The following is a 20,609-nucleotide window of genomic DNA, read 5'->3' on the forward strand; positions in this document are numbered from 1 at the left end:
CACCCTTCACTCCTTAAAACCTAGGTTTATAGTCATTTTACCTTGAAGCCCTTAGCTCCATGTTGTATTTCCCATTAACTCCAAATTCATGTTTACACTTATGCCCATGGTTTTTGAATAATTTGTGAGATTCAATAAAAGACAAGGACATGAATATAAAAGTAATATGGGACATCCTCACATGTGAATAAAATATCTTATGACACCACCAATAAGATTTTAGTAACACTAAAGTTTCACATGGGTCAAGCCCATAAGGTGGTGCCACATAAGATATACCTACATGCTACAAAATCATATGTGGATAATAATATGAATTAAATTAATTCTCAAAATCCCATGACTTCACAAATACCAAAAAATGGCACATATGAGCAAAACAAAACATGCGACTTATATCAAACTTAAGTTATAACAATATATAACACTTTAAATAACAAGATAACATGTTATAACATAATACCAACAAAAGAATTAATGACAAATAGGTCCCCACATGGATATGACATCAGCATGATGTCATCTACGAGTAGGGAGGTGGGGGTGCCACATGGCATCCCTATGGCCACTTGGGATCCATGTGGCATACCCATAGAATGTCCTTGTTTGGTATTTATGTCAAACAAATTTGAAAATCATATTTTTATTGTTTAAAAAAATCTGAAAAATTCTTCAAAAATCCAAAAAATTCTCTAAATGATTTATCAACATTATTACACAATTTCTCATCAATATAAAATATTTTCTCATCAATTTTAGATAAATTTGGGCCAAAGGTAAATGAGATCTCTAGACTTATAATAATAGTCAGAGTCTTCCATTGGGTTAACTGGAATGACGTTCCACTAGTGTCTCAAGCCAACCCAATGGACCTATGCTTCACAATTATTGGCAGAGACACATAATTGGTCACATCAAAGTCGCTAAGCCAGAGCTTCCTGTCACCGGGGGTTCAATGGATTACTGGTGCACTCCTGTGGGACATGTTCCTACTCAAATACAGGGGTCCTCTCAAAGCACATACGCAATAGCTCTTCTAAGTCGGATAATACTATAGAAGAGTGGCTTCCCTATACGATTGCGGGTGCACATGCCATGGAACGGTCTCGTGTCAGGATACGGGCTCATGTCCCATGAGCCGACCATTCCATACAGGATGAATACTCTCTTAAATACTCGGGTTCTATTATTTTCGATTGGATTCTCCAAGCCTACCTTATCACATTAACTATGAGGCATTCTAATCAATATAGTCCTGATTGGGAGGTAACCCTCACACCTCCCCGAGAGTTCACACTCTCAAAATGGGTACTCTCTATGCCTCAAATACTCGGGGTATATGAATCTGGGCCCCAGTGCGCTAAGCATCCAAATTCAATCTCTCTGTAACTCCCACTGAGTGTAAGACTATTGGCATTAAGGCCTTGAAAGGCCACATAGCCAACAAAGATCTCATCCATTCATTCCTTAAATCAGCCATCATGATTAAAGGAATGAGGTGGAACCTTTATCTCTCAGTTTTTATAATTCTATTCCCATCAAATATTATGTACAGGAAATACTAAATCAATTTCAATTAATTTCTTACACTTCCCTTTTTGAAATCAATTAAAATCTCTACACCATACTTTCCTAAAAAATTCAAATCAAAAGATGGCTTATTACACAAGCCTAACATTTTAGGAAAGAAGAAAAACTAGGTGGGGTGCTCCATCCTATATGTGGCCTTGTGGACCCCACGTCCCAATGATTGGTAGGCCCAGTGAACCCCAATTGTCTCCCAATACTTTAAATACAATTTTCAGATATTAAAATAAATTTTATAAATCCACAAAATAGTTTTTGCCTCTCTGATTAAAATAAATCCAGAAAATTGAGTTTTCTTATTTAAAATTTATTTTCACTAAAATAAAATACCCTGAGAGGTCAAAAATTTCATTTTAATTATATGAAAGATAATTAAAACAAATTTAAATATATCTAAAAGGATTTGATGGAAATTGGATCCATAGAGTTAGGATTACAACAAATATATTGAGGACGCTATCTTTTTTAGATACCGTATCTCACTGCCCCTTTTCAAACTTGCCCAATAGTTCCCATGACCCGTAGCGCTTCACGGGTTCATGATTGGACTATCAAAGTCAGCCAATAAATCAAGGAGACACGATCCTAGTCTATGGATTACATGTCCCTCCTTGAGAACAAGTCGAAGCCCCATGCTAGGACTATACTTCATAGGTCCTTCTAACACATTTCAGTTTTGCAGGGAGTTATCTCTTCCACACATGTATACGTCACACACCCTTATTCAAAGGGCCACTTCCTTGATGGTTATCTAGTGTACATGTTGTGTGATGGTAATGATAAGGATTTAGGCCCTTGTCCTCTCCAGTCATCCATCACATACAGGGTCTCATCGAGTCCCCTAGCTAAATTGTCCTCGGCACACCTCCAATCTCATCAAGGGACAACCTCATGTCGAAACCCTTATTGGTTGTGCTCACACAATGCCCAAGATTACGGGTTTTAGATTTTACCTTTGAGCCATTGCAAGACAAAGCTGAGATGAGTCTTGGTACTAGTAATGCCTCATAGTCCAAAGTGGACCATACCCCCACTGGATCCAACATTTCACTATAATGTTTTTAGTACATACTCTTATAAGGCCTTTAAATGGCCACATAACCCCAACATTAATCATGTCTCAATTTAATCTGGTAGTATATAATTCATAACAAGAGGAAGACTTGAGCAAGCCTGAGATCAAATTTAGAATACTTGTTTATGTACTAGTAGTCCAAGCCCGTGTGTTGCACTACTATAAAAAGGAATATAGAAGTATACAAAAAAATAAATAAAACACCTAGAAAAAAGCTTGATACTTAGGATGGGATCGTGAGAGAACTACTCTTTTTCCTTTAAAGCCAAAAACAACTTGAGAAGTTATAATGAAGTTGGGAGTATTAGGGGAAATTTATTAAAAACATAAAAAAAGAACACAAAACCATGCTTAATTATATAAAATATGAACTTCAAAAATAACATTAAATATTTTAATTTGTAAGTTCATTTAATTTAATAAAAATAACTAGGAAAAAAAAAAGGTTGAAATTGCTTGTGAATGTTGGATTTGTGGCCTTTCAAGGCTTTGTAACACCGACATGTTAGCCCTTAATCACGGAGGGAGTGTACAAGAGCGATGTGACTCTAAGATTTTGACGCATTGGGACCAAGAGTCACATAACCTCAACATAGTCATGAGGTCGGTGTGTATATATGAGAGGAACCAAGAGGGTTGGGAGTTATCTCTAGTGAAGGTTGATTATTGTTACTTGGCCTCATGACTGTGTGACTGGCCAAGGCATTGTGTCTGATCGATGATCATATGCGCTCGAGTATTTTATGTGATTTAGCCCTATATGGGTAGGTTCAAAAGGACATGGTTGGAAGCAGTGCGAAAAGATATGGGGGCTTATGGCCTCACTGAGAATATGACCCTTAATAGAGCAGAATGGTGGACTAGGATTCATATAGCCGACCCCAATTAGTTCGAAAAACGCTTTGACGATGATGATCATGAGAAGATTAAGGCTTTGAGAGAACATAAGCTTAAATCCCTAACTTATAGAACCTTCTCATAGCATGTGCATTAATAGTCACAAATGCAAAGTTGTTCTTCCAGAGGATCTACCACGTGTACAAACAGGGGAACCCCCGCACCTTGCATGTGCATGTCATCTGGGGGTGCACGTGTAATCTATTAAGACTTGGGCATTCAGAGCTACTCATTGGTTAACTTTGATAAACTATATCATGAGCCCTGACTAGCGTTGTGGGTCATGAGTTTGTTGAATCATATCGAGAAGGTGATTTTGGATTTTAAGTCAAGCCGAGTGGAGTGCTTCAATTCCTAATTTAGTTCCATAGGATTCTAATTCCACTTGAAAATATTTGTAGCTGGTACCAAAATGATTTATTGTAATGGAGAATGAATAAATGAATTTTTTGGAAGTTTTTGGAGATTTCTGAGCAAGAAAATGGTGTTTTCAAAATTGTTTATGTATCATGACTCTTGATCACAGACCCCCCGGGGCTCGCACTGTACTCTCAAATGGACACCTCCATGTGGCCATGGAGGCCCTCCACATTAGCCGCACATGGAGGTGATGTCCCCCCACCCCCCTATAGTGGACCCCCGCATCATATTGACAATTGTTATATTAAGGGGTGTTTAATATTATTTTTGGTGAAGTTTAAGAAATTGAATATTTGAATTTATGCACATGTTTTTTGTGTGAGATTGTGTTTTGTGCACATGTGTGAGCCCTTTTAGAAGGGGTATAGGATTTGATATTTCAATTGAAACCCTAAGGACAATTGTAAAAGTGCACTCATATGGTACCATATGACTAGCTACACATGCTGTTTCAAAATGGAGGGAAAGTTTTAAATCTGAATTTTGCTGAAAAATGTTTCTAATTACCTCAAAAGGTATGGCCCTAGCTTTAATTTCTATTTTGATTAATTAAAAAGAGCATGAGCATTTTTATAATGAATTATGGAATAAATGGAGGATAAATGTGTTTTAATGCTATCTACACATCAATATGACATGATGGAGGATGTAAGGCTAGGATCTAGCCTCTCTTTGTAACCATGGATGATGTATTTCAATGGCCAAGATTAGCTCATGTAAAGCATCTCTACACTAAACACTATTTATACCCTGTCAATCTCTCATTTTACAATATAACTTAGAGTTCTCTTTCTCTTACAAGAGAGCCACCCCCACTATTCCTATCTTTCTCTCTCTTTCATTTAAAGTTTCTTAGAGAGAGAAACACCTCATGAAAAGAGGCAGGCCATTGAGAGACATGCTACTCTCTCTCTTTTCTCTCATCACCTCCTTGAGAAACTCTTTCTCATAGACTCACCAAAAAAAAAAAAAAAAGCTCTTTCTCATAGAGAGTAGCACACCCTCCATTTATTGTTTCTTCTTCTTCTTCATTAGAGAAACATCCTAGTGAGAGAAAGAAAGCAAGAAAGATGCGACGACCATTAAAGCTCTATTAGAGCTTGATCTCAGGCTTTGATGAAACCTTAGCTCTATGGATATTTGATTCTTTGAAGAGATCATTATCTAGCCTTTTCTTGAAGTTTTTTATGGTTGTAAATCCACCTTTAAAGTAAGGTATGATGATTTATTTTCATTTTGATTTATGAGATCTTGAGTTTAGATTGTTGCTTGAGGTTGATGATTTGATTTCTAATTGATTGATCTATGTTTGGAGAGATTTTTTATAGTGTTTTGTTGAGATTTAGTTGGCTGAAGTTCTATGCAATTTTGGATCCAAATCAGCCAATTAGGTCACTCTCGTATTGATTATTTTGGTGAGCTTTTGAAAGGAGAATTATGCCCTAATCTCCGTGCTTATACTATTCCATTACTTATTACCAAAATTGAGAGTGATTTGAGCCTTCTTTTTTCCCACGTTTTTTCCTCATTTTTGGATCCAATTTGTTAAGTGCTCTCATATGTTGTATTGTGCCATAACATGTAGAAGATATGATCATTAATTGCTTCGCAATTTGATGTTGTGAAATTGGCCTATGTGTTATGTTATCATGAAGTCATCCCAAAGTACGTAGCTAAGACCCATGCCATAGATCAGGCAAAAATGAGCTCAATGTATGGCTTCTCATGATCATATCAATCATGCATATGTAATATTTTTATTTGGTGGAGGAGATTCAATTTGAAGTGTATGATGTAATTCCAAAGTTCTGTTTTATTTGGCAATGATTTTGTATGTTGCTGTATTTTTTAGATAAAGTGTATTTTCATGCGTTTAATCAATCCCCTTGGTGTGTCTTGTGTCTTGCACTTAGTCAAGGGACCAATTAGAGTCGTAATTTTCTTTTTAAGTGCATTTGAAGCCAGGTTTGATGGCTGGAATTGTATAAGTTGATGTAAGATTGATGAACTTGAAGCATTGTTGTATTGAATTGAAGAAAAAATTTATGTTATGTCCCTTGGACTTGGTTTTTGTACACTATCAGTGAAGCCCCACTCACTCCAGCAATTGAATATTCCGAAGAGTGTTGTCAAAGGAAATACAAAAGGAAAAATACTAACATCATCTCTCAGCTTGTAGGGACTCCACGATGGGAATCTTCATATAAGCTGGTTTGTTTCATTTTTGAAGGGAAAACAGGCTTCTTAGTGTACTCCAAGCATGCAGACAATCTTCATAACTTTGCTGATAAGCTTTGTTGTTGATTATGGGGATCTTCATCTGTTGTTTTGTGTCATTTTTGATGGGAAAGCGGGAGGAAGGGACAGAGGGGTTCCCAAGAATAATGGAGAGAATAATTGAAAGAGCAACACACAAAATAATGTCCAGGTGAGACTTCTTTAAAACAAATCAAGGGGAGTGAGGGAGGGATGATTTTCATGAATAATGGAAAGAGCAAAACACAAAATAATGTCCAGGTGAGGCTTCTTAAAACAAATCAAGGGCTTTGATTACCTTTGGCGACCTTCAAAAGCCACTTAATGCATTTAGGAGGTAATATAGATCACTTAAATTTGTTTTCTCTATCCAACAGAACATTGTGTCCTGTTGTGATGAACAAAGATGCTTCTTTCTTCTGTACTGTGCGATGCTCCTGCTGTCTTCTATATAGGGATGCTTTGTGTTTTGATTTGGTCGTCCCTTTCACGAAAAAAGGTTGTCTGAATTTTCTTCAGGACCATATTTCTATCTTCTAAATTTTGATGACAAATGGAAAACCAAAAGCATTGCAAGCTTCCTAGGTTCCCACATATTGATAGAATAATTAATTGGTGGTGAGGGAAGCTTAACTTTTTGATCTGGTCCTCTTCTCCTCACTGTGATCACTGTACCATTTTCAAGTCCATTATCTGTACCTTCTAAATTTGCAGTACAAATGGCAAAGCATCTGAAGCTTCCTACGCTCCCAAATGTGATGCAGAATGGAATGGTGATGAGAGAAGTGGAAACCACTGACGACCATTATCAATGTTCTGTTCCATAGAAGTTGGGGATTAACAATCCCTACAAGACTTCAATTTTTGGGTGTAGCCAACTGTCTAATCTTTAGTTATCAAGTTTTGGCTCAGCAGGTCTCTGATAATTGGGAGCACAAACTGCAAAAGACTCTTGCACTTCCCAAATAAAAAATTAACATATCTAGATGAATTCTGCCTTTAGCTAGTCAGATCAAAGTCGGAAAACTCATACTATGGGAGATGGAACTCAAGGATATCACAACCCCAGCCTGTTGATGTACTTAGTTGTGACACAATGAGATGTCATTGCAGACTTTGCAAATTGGCTTATCACATAGACTTCTTGTGCCATTTTTGGGCATTGTAACTGTCACTTATAAGAGCCCACCAACCAAACACAAGTAACTAATCTTCTCAAAAGCAAGATTGCCATCAGTTCATGAGTTCATTTTGTATAGCAGTTTCTCGAAGACTGTTTTTATCACTAAGACGTGCTTGAGAAATCAGTCCTTGGGTAATTGTTCTTCTGCTGTGAGGATGCCTATAATTCATGCTAAAGGCTGCATATGAAATATTGCAAAATCTATTGACTATATGAGCAAGATTTCAAACTCTTGATATCAATTTTTTGAGGACTCAGGAATTTAATTTTATAGCTAATATCTTAATGAGGCTTCCAAGTTCTAGAGACAATTTATGTACTATGTTGATGAGAATATATTTCTTTCATGATCAAGCATATGATTTGTATTACCTTCCCTTGTCACAAAGGAATAAGATTGTTCTAGCAAGAGAAAAAAAATGATCTCGAATTATAGCATTCCAAAAACCTAGATCGACACATGTTGTATCGCTAAATTCCAAAAGAAAGAAGTATTCACTGTTTCTTGTAATGCATTTTTGCCATGTAGATTACACATAAAATTCATGTTATTTATGTTGAATTCTTGAATTGAGTGAGAGACTCTGCAGATTCTTCTAGAGCAAATTGATTCTAGTTCTCCTCGCATGAAAAGTAGGGATATTATTGTATCTATGCAGTTCTAATTATAAGGTTGCTCACCATCAGGTCGCATATAAAAAAATGATGGGTTTAAGACCTAGCTTGGATGACCTGAAAGATTTTCGTCCTGACATTGCAAAGGGTCTGCAACTTCTTTTGGAGTTCTCTTCTGATGTAGCTGAGACCTTTTATTTGTTTTTCCAGGTACTTCGGAGAATTACTTTTTCATGGGATTGGTTATGTTTTCAGAATCATAACAACAATAGCCTTCTTTTTCAGATTACTTACGACTACTTTGGGGAGCTACATACGCATGATCTTATACCTAATGGATGTGATACACCAGTAACAAATCAAAATAGACAAAGGTATCTGCACATTTTATAATGTTAAATCCTGCTTCATCGTTCTGTTCTTAGACACTTATATATATATATATATATATATATATATATATATATATATATATATATACTGTGTACTTCAGTAGAAGAACAATAGGGTGTATGTTGTCAAAGTTCTTCATCATTGAACTTGTAAAAAAATCGAGCCATCTCAGTTGCTTGAGAACTTTGTGTTGCAATCTCAACTTCTCGAGTTTGATTGTACTTGGTACCTTACTGCTGACTTGGTGCGTTTTTCCTCATGCATGAAACTTACTTTGTTTGCGTTACAAACCCATCCTGCCAAGCATTTTTTCTTAGAAATATCCTTATGTCTGTAATCTTTTGTTCAAAATAATATTATTTCTTTGAAGTATTCTTATGTCTGTAATCTTTTGGTCAAATAATGTGCACTAGATGATGATGCAGAACTTTTTTGCCTTTTTATTTATACTTTTTAATTGCTCTGGAATTTTCTGCTCTAGATTATGTGTGTGTGTGTGTGATGAAGTCTAATTCGAAGATAGAAATTGATACAAAAGGCTCTAGTACACTATGACGAACTCAGGTAGAAAAATCAAGACGGCCCAATGGCATCTACTAGAGCATCGAAGGTAATCATTTACCGGTCCAGATTTTCTTTATTCCTCAAAATGGCTTCTGTTTTAGGACCCAAACATAATACTATTTCTGAATTTTCCTCATAAGAACCAAAATATTGGTCCTGGTATCTGTAAAATTTTGTTGATATCATCCTTCTATGTGCCCAAATAACTTGCCAACACAAAAAATAGTCATATAATGTGATTTCTGAGCAAGAACTTGATATACTAAGAAGTGCCTTCCCAAGCATCTGGCAACATGTGCTGTTGTGCATGAAGGGTTATGCAGCTCACTCTGCTTTTATGAACTTGTGATGAATTATTGAGATGAGTATCTTTACTTCCTCATGTGTCGTGACATCAAAATATAATAGAATGAATATGCAGCTCACACTGCTTCTATGAACTTGCAATGAGTCATGAGATGAGTATCTTTACTTCCTCATGACGTGATACGACAGGTTGCGACACAGATGGTTTGGTGCTTTTAGGTCGTCCACTAAAGAATCTTGTCCATAACATACACCTAACACAACATGCATCTAAAAAATCCATGCAATGGCTGTTGGGGTTTGTTGCCTTTAAAGGTTGCGAGAACCTGTAAAAGACATTTATAGTGGATTATACACTTTAGTGGGAGTGCGTAACTTTTAATTGACCAAAGGTTAGGCGATCTATAGCCCTGGTCATATCCTAAACCCTTATCCCTCGGTATGTGGCACTACCGAAAAGGGTTTATATTGAGGTCACCCCTTGTTGAGGTTAGAGAGATGCCTTGGGATAGCTTGTAGGCTAGGAGTATTGTATGGTCTCCTATGTGCGGATGTAAGTGTGTGAGAGCGAGGGCTAATTCCTCAAACAAACTTCTGCACAACATATAAATATAACAACCATATTTCTGGGAAGCATCCCTATAGAGGAACACGTGTACATGTGCATAGAGAGAATCCCCCTTCCACTGTAGTGACATGTGCTTGACTTGCTCTTAAAGGGGGAAATTATAATCTACGTTCGAGGACTGTGGTTTCACTATTTATTAGATAGCTTTGACGAGCCAATCATGAACCACTGCATGAAACTATGGGTCATGAGTCTCATTGGGTCAGTTTGAGAAGACAATTATAGATCATGGTCACTATTCGAGTCGAATGCCCTTATAGTCACTTGTTTTTTACCCACTAGTACCAATCCATTTCTAGATATTTTATTCTCAATAGTAGTAATGTTTATGTGAATTATAGAATTTTTGTTTTCAGATTTTTAAAATTTATTTTCTGCTGTAAAATCCTTTAAAAGGTGCCTTTTCGATATGTTGTTTATAAGGAAAGGCCCATGTGGGGGGCCCTTGGATCCAGCCCCACATGTGTGCCACCCTTGCATGGCTGGGGCCCTTGTGGCCGCTTGTCAGCCATAGGGGGTGGCATGCCCCACTCCTTATTTTGAAGAGTTTGTTTTAAATTAAAGATAGTTTTAAGTTGGAAAAAGATGATCTTTTTAAAGGAAAGATGATGTTTCTATTTTTGTGGGAGTCAGTTCGTACCAAAATTAGATAATCTTTGACTTCTTGTGATTTTGAAAGAGATAAAGGAAGTTGTAGAAGGTTCTTGATTGGTTTAATCCTATTTGGAATAGAATATGGGTCAAATATTAAGGGGATAATGTTCTTAATAGTCTTTCTAAATCATGGTGGTTGATTTAAGGATTGGATGGCTGAAATTTGTTTCTCTCTCACTTCATAGATTTTATGAATGCCTATTAGTCAAGCTGTGTCGTTGGATAGGCATACTTGGGGGGGCCGCACTTGTAACCTATATAAGGACGTGTACCCCCCTCTCATTCTCTATACAATTGAGCCTATGTCTCTCCCATCTCTCTATCTCCTTCACAAACCCAAATAAATCTCTTTTCTCTCATATCAAATTCATCTCTCTCCATCTTAATGGCATGCTACCCTAAAATAAAATAAGAGGGGGTGGCATGCCAAACCCTAATCTAGGGTTTTATTGTTTGAAGGGTCAGCATAGAAAGAGTCACTCTGCATATGCCCTAATGTGATCCTAACAGGTTCCTACAAACCCTTGTTGTGTTTTCGTGCTCTCTAAAACCCAAATTTAAGAAGTATAGCCTATGAAAGCTTCTTGTCTCGGAATTTCCAGCAAGATCAATAGGATAAAAGTATGCCATCGTTAGGAAATCGGTTGTGAGATGTACCAAATCTTGTCGGAGCAACCCTAAGCATAATCAAGTAAGTCTTCCTAGCTGTTTATTTTTTATTTTTCATTCATATTTCCATTTTTTTTGTGATTTTTCAGGAACATATTTTGTACTTCAATTGATCGTGGAAGGCTGGATTTTATTACGGGCTTGTATGTATTTGTTTTGCTAGTTAAAGGAATGATCTCAGGTTATATTAAGGTTTTTGTTTTCTATTTACCGTTGTGTATTGTGGCACTTGTAAGTAAAATTTAGTTTCATTAATAAAGACAAGAAGAAAATTTGTTGGTTTTATTATCTTGAATTCCATACAACCATTCCTTTCAATGGGGGTTATTTGGATATTAAAGTTTTCAATTATTCATCTTTTAGATCAAAATATAATAGAAGCTCGTAGGGTTTGTTTATTGAGTTGTACACACATGTAAGTAACATTATTTATTCTGTTGGGAACACGATCCCCATCATCTTGGTAAGCCATCCACTAATGTTGTCATGGAAGTGCTCCCTCTATTTTTCTGCAAGCTCCATTGTTGGACAGAAAGGTACATCACATGGTAATATTTGGGTTTTGACGAAGGGTGCCATATTGCATCGTAACATATTTGCTATAGTGCACACATTAGATGTTGTATGCCCTTATTTTCTTGATTAGGATGCCATATTGGTTACAGCTTAGGATCCTTATTTAACATATGGTCAGAGGTTCGAGTCCATTGAACCCCCGTTTCTTTTATATGGCTTAAAGGAAGATGTATATTATGTAAAACAGATGCACTTTGTGGGGTTTGAACCTATGATGTGAGATATGAAATCGTAAGGCACATATCGATAGACCTATTTAAGATTTTAGAATAAACTTTCCTTTATAATAAACATATAGTAATAAAATGGCCGATCCAACTCAAGAACCAGAACGGTCTTGGGGGATTCCTAATCCAGATTGGCGATACCCAATCTGGATCGGTGAATTTCAAATAACTGGCATTTAATTATAGGGATTATGTGGCCATTTAAAGGCCTTATGAGAGCACTTACTGAAAGCTTGATATAGTGATTTGATAGCTCTAATGGGAGTGTGGTCCGGATGGACTGTGTGGCGTTGCTGCCATGACTCACTTGAGTTTCAACTGGCTAGGTTGTTCAGGATGGTATTCAAAACCTGTAGCCTTGAGCATTTGTGTACAATCGATAAGGGTCTCATTGTGGGGTCATCCCTTATGAGGTTGGAGTTGTGCCCTAGGTAGTTGGCTAAGGGATTGGGTGTGACCCCTATGTGCGGTGGTTGGCCGGATATGACAACGGCCAAATTCTCATCATTACCATCGCACAATATGTACACTAGATAACCATCTGCGAAGCGGCCCTCTGGGAGAGGGTGTGTCATATACATGAGCCATAGAGATATCTCCCTGCAACACTGGTTTGTGTTAGAAAGACCCATGAGGTATTGTGCTAGAATAAGACCTAGACTTGTCCTCAGGGAGGGACCTGTAATCCATGGACTAGGATTGTGTCTCATTCATTTATTGGCAAACTTTGATAGTCCAAGCATGAATCCCTGCAACGGGTTATGGGTCATGGGAATTGTTGTTTCATATGGTTTCTAGATTAGATGGATTCCTCAATATATTTTTGTTATTCTCGACTCTTTGGATCCAATTTCCCATCAAATGTTTTTTAATAGGTTTGATTATATTTTATTTATATTTTTAAATTAAAATGAATTTTTAGATCTCTCTGGATATTTTATTTTAGTGAAAAAGGATTTTTAGATAGGCTAAAATCAATGTTCTGGTTTTATTTATTTCAGAGAGAAAAAATATTTATTGATTTCTAAAAACGTTTTTTATTAATTTAAAATAATTTGAGGTTGTGGGGGCACATTGGAGCTTTGTGCCCACCATGAAAGAGGGCCACATGGTGGGGCATGGGGCCCACACTCAGTGGCACGCCCCACCTCCTCTTTCCTCTTGTGTTGACTTGTTGAGCAAGCCTTCTAGAAGATCTTGTAATGATTTTGGAAGGTGTTTTAAAATGGGATGATTGATTTCAAAAGGGAAATAATTGAGATTGATTTGGTTTTTTTTCGGTAAATAATAATTGAGATTTCTTGAAATCAAATAAGTAAAGATTGTAGTGTTTTCTTTAATTAAATTTTGACGAGAATAGAATTATGGAAACTGAGGAATAATGGTCTTAGCTCATTCCTTTGATCATAATGGCTAATCCAAAGAATGAAGGGCTAAGATCTCTTCACCCCAAAGGTCTCCAAGATCTACAATCAAGATTAAGTCTCATAATGATGGAAAAATAGTAGCCTCTACTCTATAATATTATTTATAGGGTTCTATTCTCTACACTTGTGTGTGAAAGTTGCCCTCTTTCTCCCTCTTAGGCAAGTATGCCTCTGTCCCTGTCTCTCTTCTTTTCTTTTGTTTTAAGGTTTTAATTACAATTATGATTAGAGAAACTCTAAGGGGCACGCCCAGGCCACAAAGGGTCGCACGCCCTAGCCTTGGTGATATTGCTTGAGCGTATGTTTTGTGTTTGAGCCTTCTTTTATCCCATGGCATGCTCTCAAGAGGTTTTATCTAGGCTTCCCGAGTTATGAGACAAGGTTAGAGTGGAACCTAAGGTAAGATATTCGGTAATTCTAATGGCTTCAGGTTTCTTGATTCTTCATGCATTGTATTTTATATGATTGTAAAGAATTGTAATGGCATGCAAGAGATGATCCTAGGTTGTATTAGGGTTTATTTTATAAATAAAGTTGTAATATTTTGACATCTGTAAGTTGTTCTAGCCTGTATGAACAAAAGAAATAAAATAAAAAACTAACTGTATCATGTAGTCCACCTTTCAGTGCTTATGATAGGTCTATCAAGTGTAAATTTAACATTTTTTTGTCACAAGAAAAAATCCTTTAGATGTCTGCAATAACTATGTTTTGGAAATTCACAATAACCTGAACTATGAAGGAGTTGGATAAGTTTTCTTGCAAGAAATTTTTGTATATATATGTTATATCTTGATTATTCTGAATGCTTGTCATGACAATGTCGTATTGTGTCAATGGACACACACACACACGTGCACGTGCACGCGCACACACACACACACACACGCACAACACGCATGCACAGCACGCACGCAAGCACAAAGAGAGAGATCACTTAAAAACGCTCATGTGTAAATTTTTGCAGTATTTCGTTCGTAGCTCATCACTATCCAAAGTCCATCAGATGGTCACCATTGTTTAATAGTGTCTGAATTTTAATATTTTCCTACAAATTAGATAAAATTTAAATTTTGTGGGTGTGTGCACCTTAGTGAGTCACCTAAATAAAATATAAAAAAAATTATCCAAATAATGAAAAGGAGTAAATATCCCTATGAATATTTCAGGGGTATTTGTGTCATTTTATTGTTTGAGAATTATATTTTGATGAACCAAGGATGTAGTTGTGTTTATAGCCAAGGATGTAGTTGTTGAACCCCTTATTAGTTCCAATAAAGCGGCTCGTGTCCCGTTCAAGCCTTAAGCCCAGCTTCTTGACCTTTGTTCTGAAACAAAGTGATGAGTGGCGCCTGGCCACCACATCCCAATATTTTATTTGGGAGCGAGTTAGTTAGATTTATATTCGCTCCAAATTTCAAGAAAAGTTATTAGAATTCAATCACCACTAGACAACCGTGACCATATGATAGACTTTAGATGGTGATGAGCCATGAGTAAAATACTGTAAAAACTCGCTCATGAATGTTTATATTTTCCTATACACATGCACACTCACTCACACACACACACACATACAAAGCATACATACATATATATGTAGTTGCATTTGATAGGATACTCCCATCCATATCCATGTCATCGATTCCAAGAAATGTCGAGTTGTATCTGTTTTCTCCTTACCATATCCGTATTGGAACCCATATCCGAGCAACCAGGGGTTTTATTATGGAGAAAATGTTTCTGTATAGAGACAATCTTCTTTCTTGTTCCTCGAGAATGTGTTTGTTAGAATTGAGAAAATGTATCTTGTAAAATTTGCAGGTTATCTGCAAAAGCGTGTGCCACAGAACAGGAGTAATATTCCCTTATAAAGATATAATTTAAATCACTACAGTACTTAATTTAGGAATCAGATGCTGTGATCCTGTGGCCAACTCACTTGTGTTAGGAAGTATTTGTTCGACTCTCAAATCATATTTATTCATCTCTGTGATCAAACGAATAGAATAAAAGATTTGGAACTCGAAAAGTTCACCAATGGATTCCCACTCAAGATTCACTCTGGACAGTCCATTTGATGGATGATAAATGTTATGAGTTTTAAGGGCTCAAAATCTTTTTTCTTTTTTTTTTGTTTTGAAATTGATCACGAGGTGAATAAAAAATGATTTGAAAATTTACAGTCATAAAAATGCTGAAACTGTCGATGCCCTTAAAAAAATCTGAGTGACAAATATGTAGCTGTTTTTTCCTTTTTAGTTTGTGATTATGGGTGAGACCCTTGATGTACACAACACCGAGGGCTGAAGAAGGGATTCAAACTTGACACAAGTTTCATGCTGTTCTGGAATGGGTATCTGCTAATGTTTGTAGCATCCCTCTTTACATGCTGGAGCTCACAATGGGTGTGATCTATGAGCTCTGCAGATACCTGACACATGAAGGAGAAGTCCCTTATTACAATTTTGTTACCTTAATGGTGAGCCCAGTCCACTAAATGCATTAAAGAATTGATCTGACATGCAGTTGTGAAGACTCAAGTTTCTTCGTGTTGTACCATCAAATACCAAGCGATATTTGAGCATTCACATGTAAATTACCAAATGGAGTTTTTTCTACTCAAGTGAAACTGGTCTAAACTTTGAAGTTCAATCTTAAAATTATCTTGGTTTTCTGTTGAGAGCAATGTGCTGCTTTGGTTGCCAACTTTTCCCACTTTGTCTAGACTTAATTTAATCTCAAATTATATTTTCCCTCCTTCAACAATTGAATCATGAATTCCAGACATGCTAATTTATTTCTTAATACAACCAGAAGAATTAGAGGGCAAAACTTTGGATTCCATGTTTTCTCTGCTTCTGCTGTTCTGAGATTGTGAAATGATCTACAGTGTTGAAACAAAACTGTTTCCATGAAATTAATGTGCAGGTATGTTGACCTTTATGTGAAGTACTTGTTGGTAGATTCTATTGATAAACAGTTCTCGGCATTTTCGAAGGGATTCCAACAGGTTTCTTCTTATCTTGTATTAACTGATGCTTCATTAGAACTTCATGAATTGCCTTTATATTATTCTAATTGCCTCAGTGAGTTACAGTTATCCATTTGGTCCTAATATGTTGTTTAGTTCTAATTTGTTGTTTACTTCCAGGTTTGTGGAGGCCAAGCTCTACAACTTTTCCATTATGATGAGCTAGAGTTGTTAATTTCTGGCTTACCTCATTATGATTTTGATGTAAGATACAAATGCCTGATCTTTCCATCGCATTACCATAAACTTGTATGCTCAGCTAAATTTCTATTCTGTATGCTTTTCCGAACGAGTTAAGCCAAAATATCAAGTTCCTAAAACTATAGCTTTATTTTCGTTAGGCCCATTTCTTTGCATTTTTATAGTTAGATTTAATTCATTGCTTATATTAGTTTAGCTATATCAATCTAGGGGCCAGACATTATATGCTTGTAATCAATTAGTTCATCAAGGACTTCGGGATCTATCAAATTTATCATGGTTTGATAAAGAATTGATATAGTAGTGTCATTGCGAAACGAAAGAAACTTGTTCTTTTTGCAAGTTTGTTACATTCTGGTTCTTTTTGTCTTTTTTTAGATGCCAAAGACAAGCATGGACACCCATGTATGCAAGAAAGAAATACTCTAGATAATTATCTTTATGTTATCATTTGATACTTCTTCTTTGCAGGCATTGGAAAGAGTTACTGTTTATGATGGTGGCTACACAAAGGAAAGTGAACTCATTGTGTGGTTTTGGGAGCTGGTAAGCATGGTCATAACTTAATTCTGCATTCTGAGTCTTGTCTGTAGTACTGATTTTGCTTAAGTTATGCTTAAAAAGGTGAGGGAAATGAGTCTCGAGGAAAAGAAAGCATTACTTTTCTTCACTACTGGAAATGATAGAGCACCTGTTGGTGGTCTTGGTAGTTTACAGATTGTCATTATCAAACACGGTGGTGATACTGATAGGTAATGCTTTGTCTAAAGCCACATTTAGTTAATTTCAGTAACAGATATTTTCTTCTCCTTTTATTGCTCAATTCACTTTTTTTTTCTCTTGATCAGGTTGCCAACTGCGCAGACCTGTTTCAATGTTCTAATGCTTCCCGAGTACTGCTCGAAATCGAAGCTAGAAAACCGGCTAAAACTTGCCATATCAAATTCAACTGGGTTTGGTTTGCAATGAGGTAATTGGGATAACTTATTTGCTTAATCTATGAAATTGACACTTCTAGCGAAACTTATGTTTCATGACACACAATGAATATTATACACATTGGTTATTATTCGAATTGAGCATTATGTATGTTTATTGCATGGGACGATATACATAAGACCATTTATCTTTCATACAAAAAGGAATAAAGCATCCCACACTGGCAGATGTAAAATTGGATGGGCTGGGGTATGTAATTTCTCTTCACAAAGTCCCGGGAAAATTTTCACGGACTTTGGATGCAGTCAATGATACACCTAGATCATCTGCTATGACACATAATGGCTTGGGGTGGTTTTACCCTGTTGTAAGGTCTGTGGCCTCATTGATTACTTTCACTCATTGCATTCATATGGTTGAGGTATACTAATTTTGAACTCCCACTTCAGGAAAGGGTCGAATGTTCATTGACATACAAGTGGAGATTTTACGGAAACTCCTTGGGTATCAAGAATTTCTTATTCATTGAAAAGCAAGTATAGAAGGGCACCCAGGCAGTTACACCAATTTCAGATTGAATAACAAATTGATTTTGACTGGATATATATATATAAAATTTGAAAATGCAACCTTAATAAATATTTGTTTAACCCAATTAACATAGGGCGCCCATTTTGATAAGATGCTTAGATCTAGGCCTTAAAAGGTTTTTTTCTTTTCCAAACTTTTTAGATGGCTTTATTATCATTAGATCATTAGATGAACAATGTTAAAAAAGAAAACATAATTTTGAGTTTGTAAAGGTTAAAATCTTGATTTTCACCAAATGAATGGTCTAGATTCATTGTTGGAGGGGACTCATTTTGACAATTTCTAGGGTTCAAGTTGAACGTTTTTTTTGGAATTGATTATTGTGAGGAAGAGAGTTTGTGTGCAAAATTTTGGTTCATATAAATACCACAAACATGGTTTTCTAGGTGTGTGGTTGCATTGTACTATAATACAACTATTGCATTGGATCATTGCCCATATATATATATATATATATATATATATATATATATATATATTAGGTTATTTTTGCATAGTTCAGTGACCACATGTATTCCTCTAAAAGAAGCTCAAAAAGAAATGAACTTGATCTATGCACCCAAACTTCTCCGAAGCCAAGTGAATCACAAGATCTAACCATAGTATTGATAGCTGCTGCAAGATGATAAGTCCATGCAGCAAACAAGGAAAACAATTCTATTCATGTTATATCTTATATTAGTGCAACCGCATAGGCTGGATATCCTTTTCTTTCACATCTCATTTTAGTTCTACTGCTTGACCATACCTTCTGGGATTAATCATAACTCTACATAGTCCATTCTGTCTTCTGAAAAGTGATGTTCTTGGTAAAGCATATCCGTCACCCATATCTTGGTTTATAACTACCCACGCATTAAATCATGGTTTACACTGCATGTGAAGCCACTGAAGTCAAAGTATGGCATTCTCATTAAAAGCTAACGTATGAAAAACTATGTAAAGACGTACGTAAAATTGACATTGTGCTTTTTTATCGGGCACGCAGCCGAGATGTATCGTGTCTTTATTAATATATATGTATATTATTTCCATATTTATAGATACCCTTTGCATTTACATTAATATGCAGGTGACAGTGGAAGCTCAAGAAGTTTCAGCTGGCATGAGAAGCTCTTTATTATGGTGTCTACGGTTGACAATAAGCATTAGTTCTGTCGGGTGCTTTATTTATTCGTGTATATACGGTAATGTTTTTTGCCGGACAACGAATTGATAAACCTTGTTCCTTTTTAACTTTAGGTTAGGATGCCAGTTTTGTGTACATAGTTTGTTTCTGGCCTTCCTTTAGTTGTACATTCTACTACTATAGGTGTTAAATGTCAGAAAACATAAAAAATAAAGGAAAGCACCTCGGTTGCTTTGGTGTATTTTTCTTGATGCCCCCTCGTTTTTCTTTTGTTTTTCATTGAAAGATGCTCTTTGTTTTTTCTGTTTTTAGGGCTTGGCAAGAAGACACTTAACTCTGTTCAAAGTCACCACTGTACTACTATTATTGATTAAAGTTTTCATAATTTCTCCTTCTTACCACCATTGGGCTTCTTAGTATATCCGGGGTAGGATTCAAACTTAGGACGTAAGTGTTGTAATTGTGATTTTACTAACCAATCAAGACAAAGCTCGAGTCCTTTGAGGCTTCAATAATTAGGTTGCGTAATTTTAATTATATTTTTTGGATGCTCGATAATTGAGCATTTAAGAGAAGATGCGAAATAGTTAATCAGACTCGGCTTGTGATTACACATAACCCATTGGTTTTAATATTTTTTATATGAGAATTTGGTGTGCCTCAATGAGACCATGAAGAATCTCAATAATTTGGTTTTGCGTTTATTGGGCTCTCTGTATCGTTTTGATTTAACATTTTAAAGATGGGGTGAGATTTGTATAAGGTGCCCATCTTATGCTATACAAATAAGGTGCATTTCTAAATTTTGCTAGAACATGTAATTATGGTGTGAGGTGTCTCATAAGGACTAAAAAATCCATGCTCAACACTAATTATTAAATTTTGAATTCTAAAAAAGATATTGATCTTGTAAAGAGAAAGGTTTATATGTTTCCCCTACAGCATAGAAGTTCTATTCTCCTCTAATCATCCAGCTATCCAATTTTGATCGAGAGAGCACTCCCTGTTTGATCTTAGATTCGACATTTCAAAGTATTTTATTTTTAATTTTTTTTTGCATTGTATGAATATGAAATTTGGTGTGTGCCATCTTTTCATTGGGGTGCGTCTATAAAAAATATTAAAAATAAATTTTCAATAAAATATAATGACTAAAATACCTTTTGAAAATTTTAAGGGTATTTTGGTTATTTTATTTTATTGAAAATATTTTTTTTTATATTTTTTTCTAGTGAGAG

General features: G+C 36.0%; 1 protein-coding gene across 31 annotated transcripts in view; it reads left to right on the top strand.

Annotated features, from left to right (window-relative positions):
- Positions 1-19,612, top strand: part of LOC18446390 (uncharacterized) — a 118,966-nt gene extending 99,354 nt beyond the window's left edge. For 17 of the 31 annotated variants that reach the window (XR_016047109.1, XR_016047112.1, XM_088855223.1 and 14 more), the window contains 8 exons: positions 8,106-8,243; positions 8,319-8,407; positions 16,409-16,490; positions 16,632-16,715; positions 17,184-17,258; positions 17,337-17,464; positions 17,561-17,682; positions 19,315-19,612. Coding sequence is in view for 26 of the 31 variants with exons in the window: in XM_088855223.1 (XP_088711349.1) it covers positions 8,106-8,243; positions 8,319-8,407; positions 16,409-16,490; positions 16,632-16,715; positions 17,184-17,258; positions 17,337-17,464; positions 17,561-17,681 (717 nt within the window). In the remaining 5 variants the exon portion in view is untranslated. Of the gene's footprint in view, positions 1-8,105; positions 8,408-11,336; positions 11,531-16,408; positions 16,491-16,631; positions 16,716-17,183; positions 17,259-17,336; positions 17,465-17,560; positions 17,683-19,314 lie in introns of those variants that run through there. The other 14 variants (XM_088855208.1, XM_088855209.1, XM_088855216.1 and 11 more) reach the window with 5 other exon arrangements.
- The last annotated feature ends 997 nt before the right edge of the window (positions 19,613-20,609 follow it).

The sequence above is a fragment of the Amborella trichopoda genome, chromosome 13 (genome assembly GCF_054954075.1).
Source record: "Amborella trichopoda isolate Santa Cruz 75 chromosome 13, AtrichopodaSantaCruz75HAP2 v2.0, whole genome shotgun sequence".
In the NCBI taxonomy this organism is placed as follows: domain Eukaryota; kingdom Viridiplantae; phylum Streptophyta; class Magnoliopsida; order Amborellales; family Amborellaceae; genus Amborella; species Amborella trichopoda.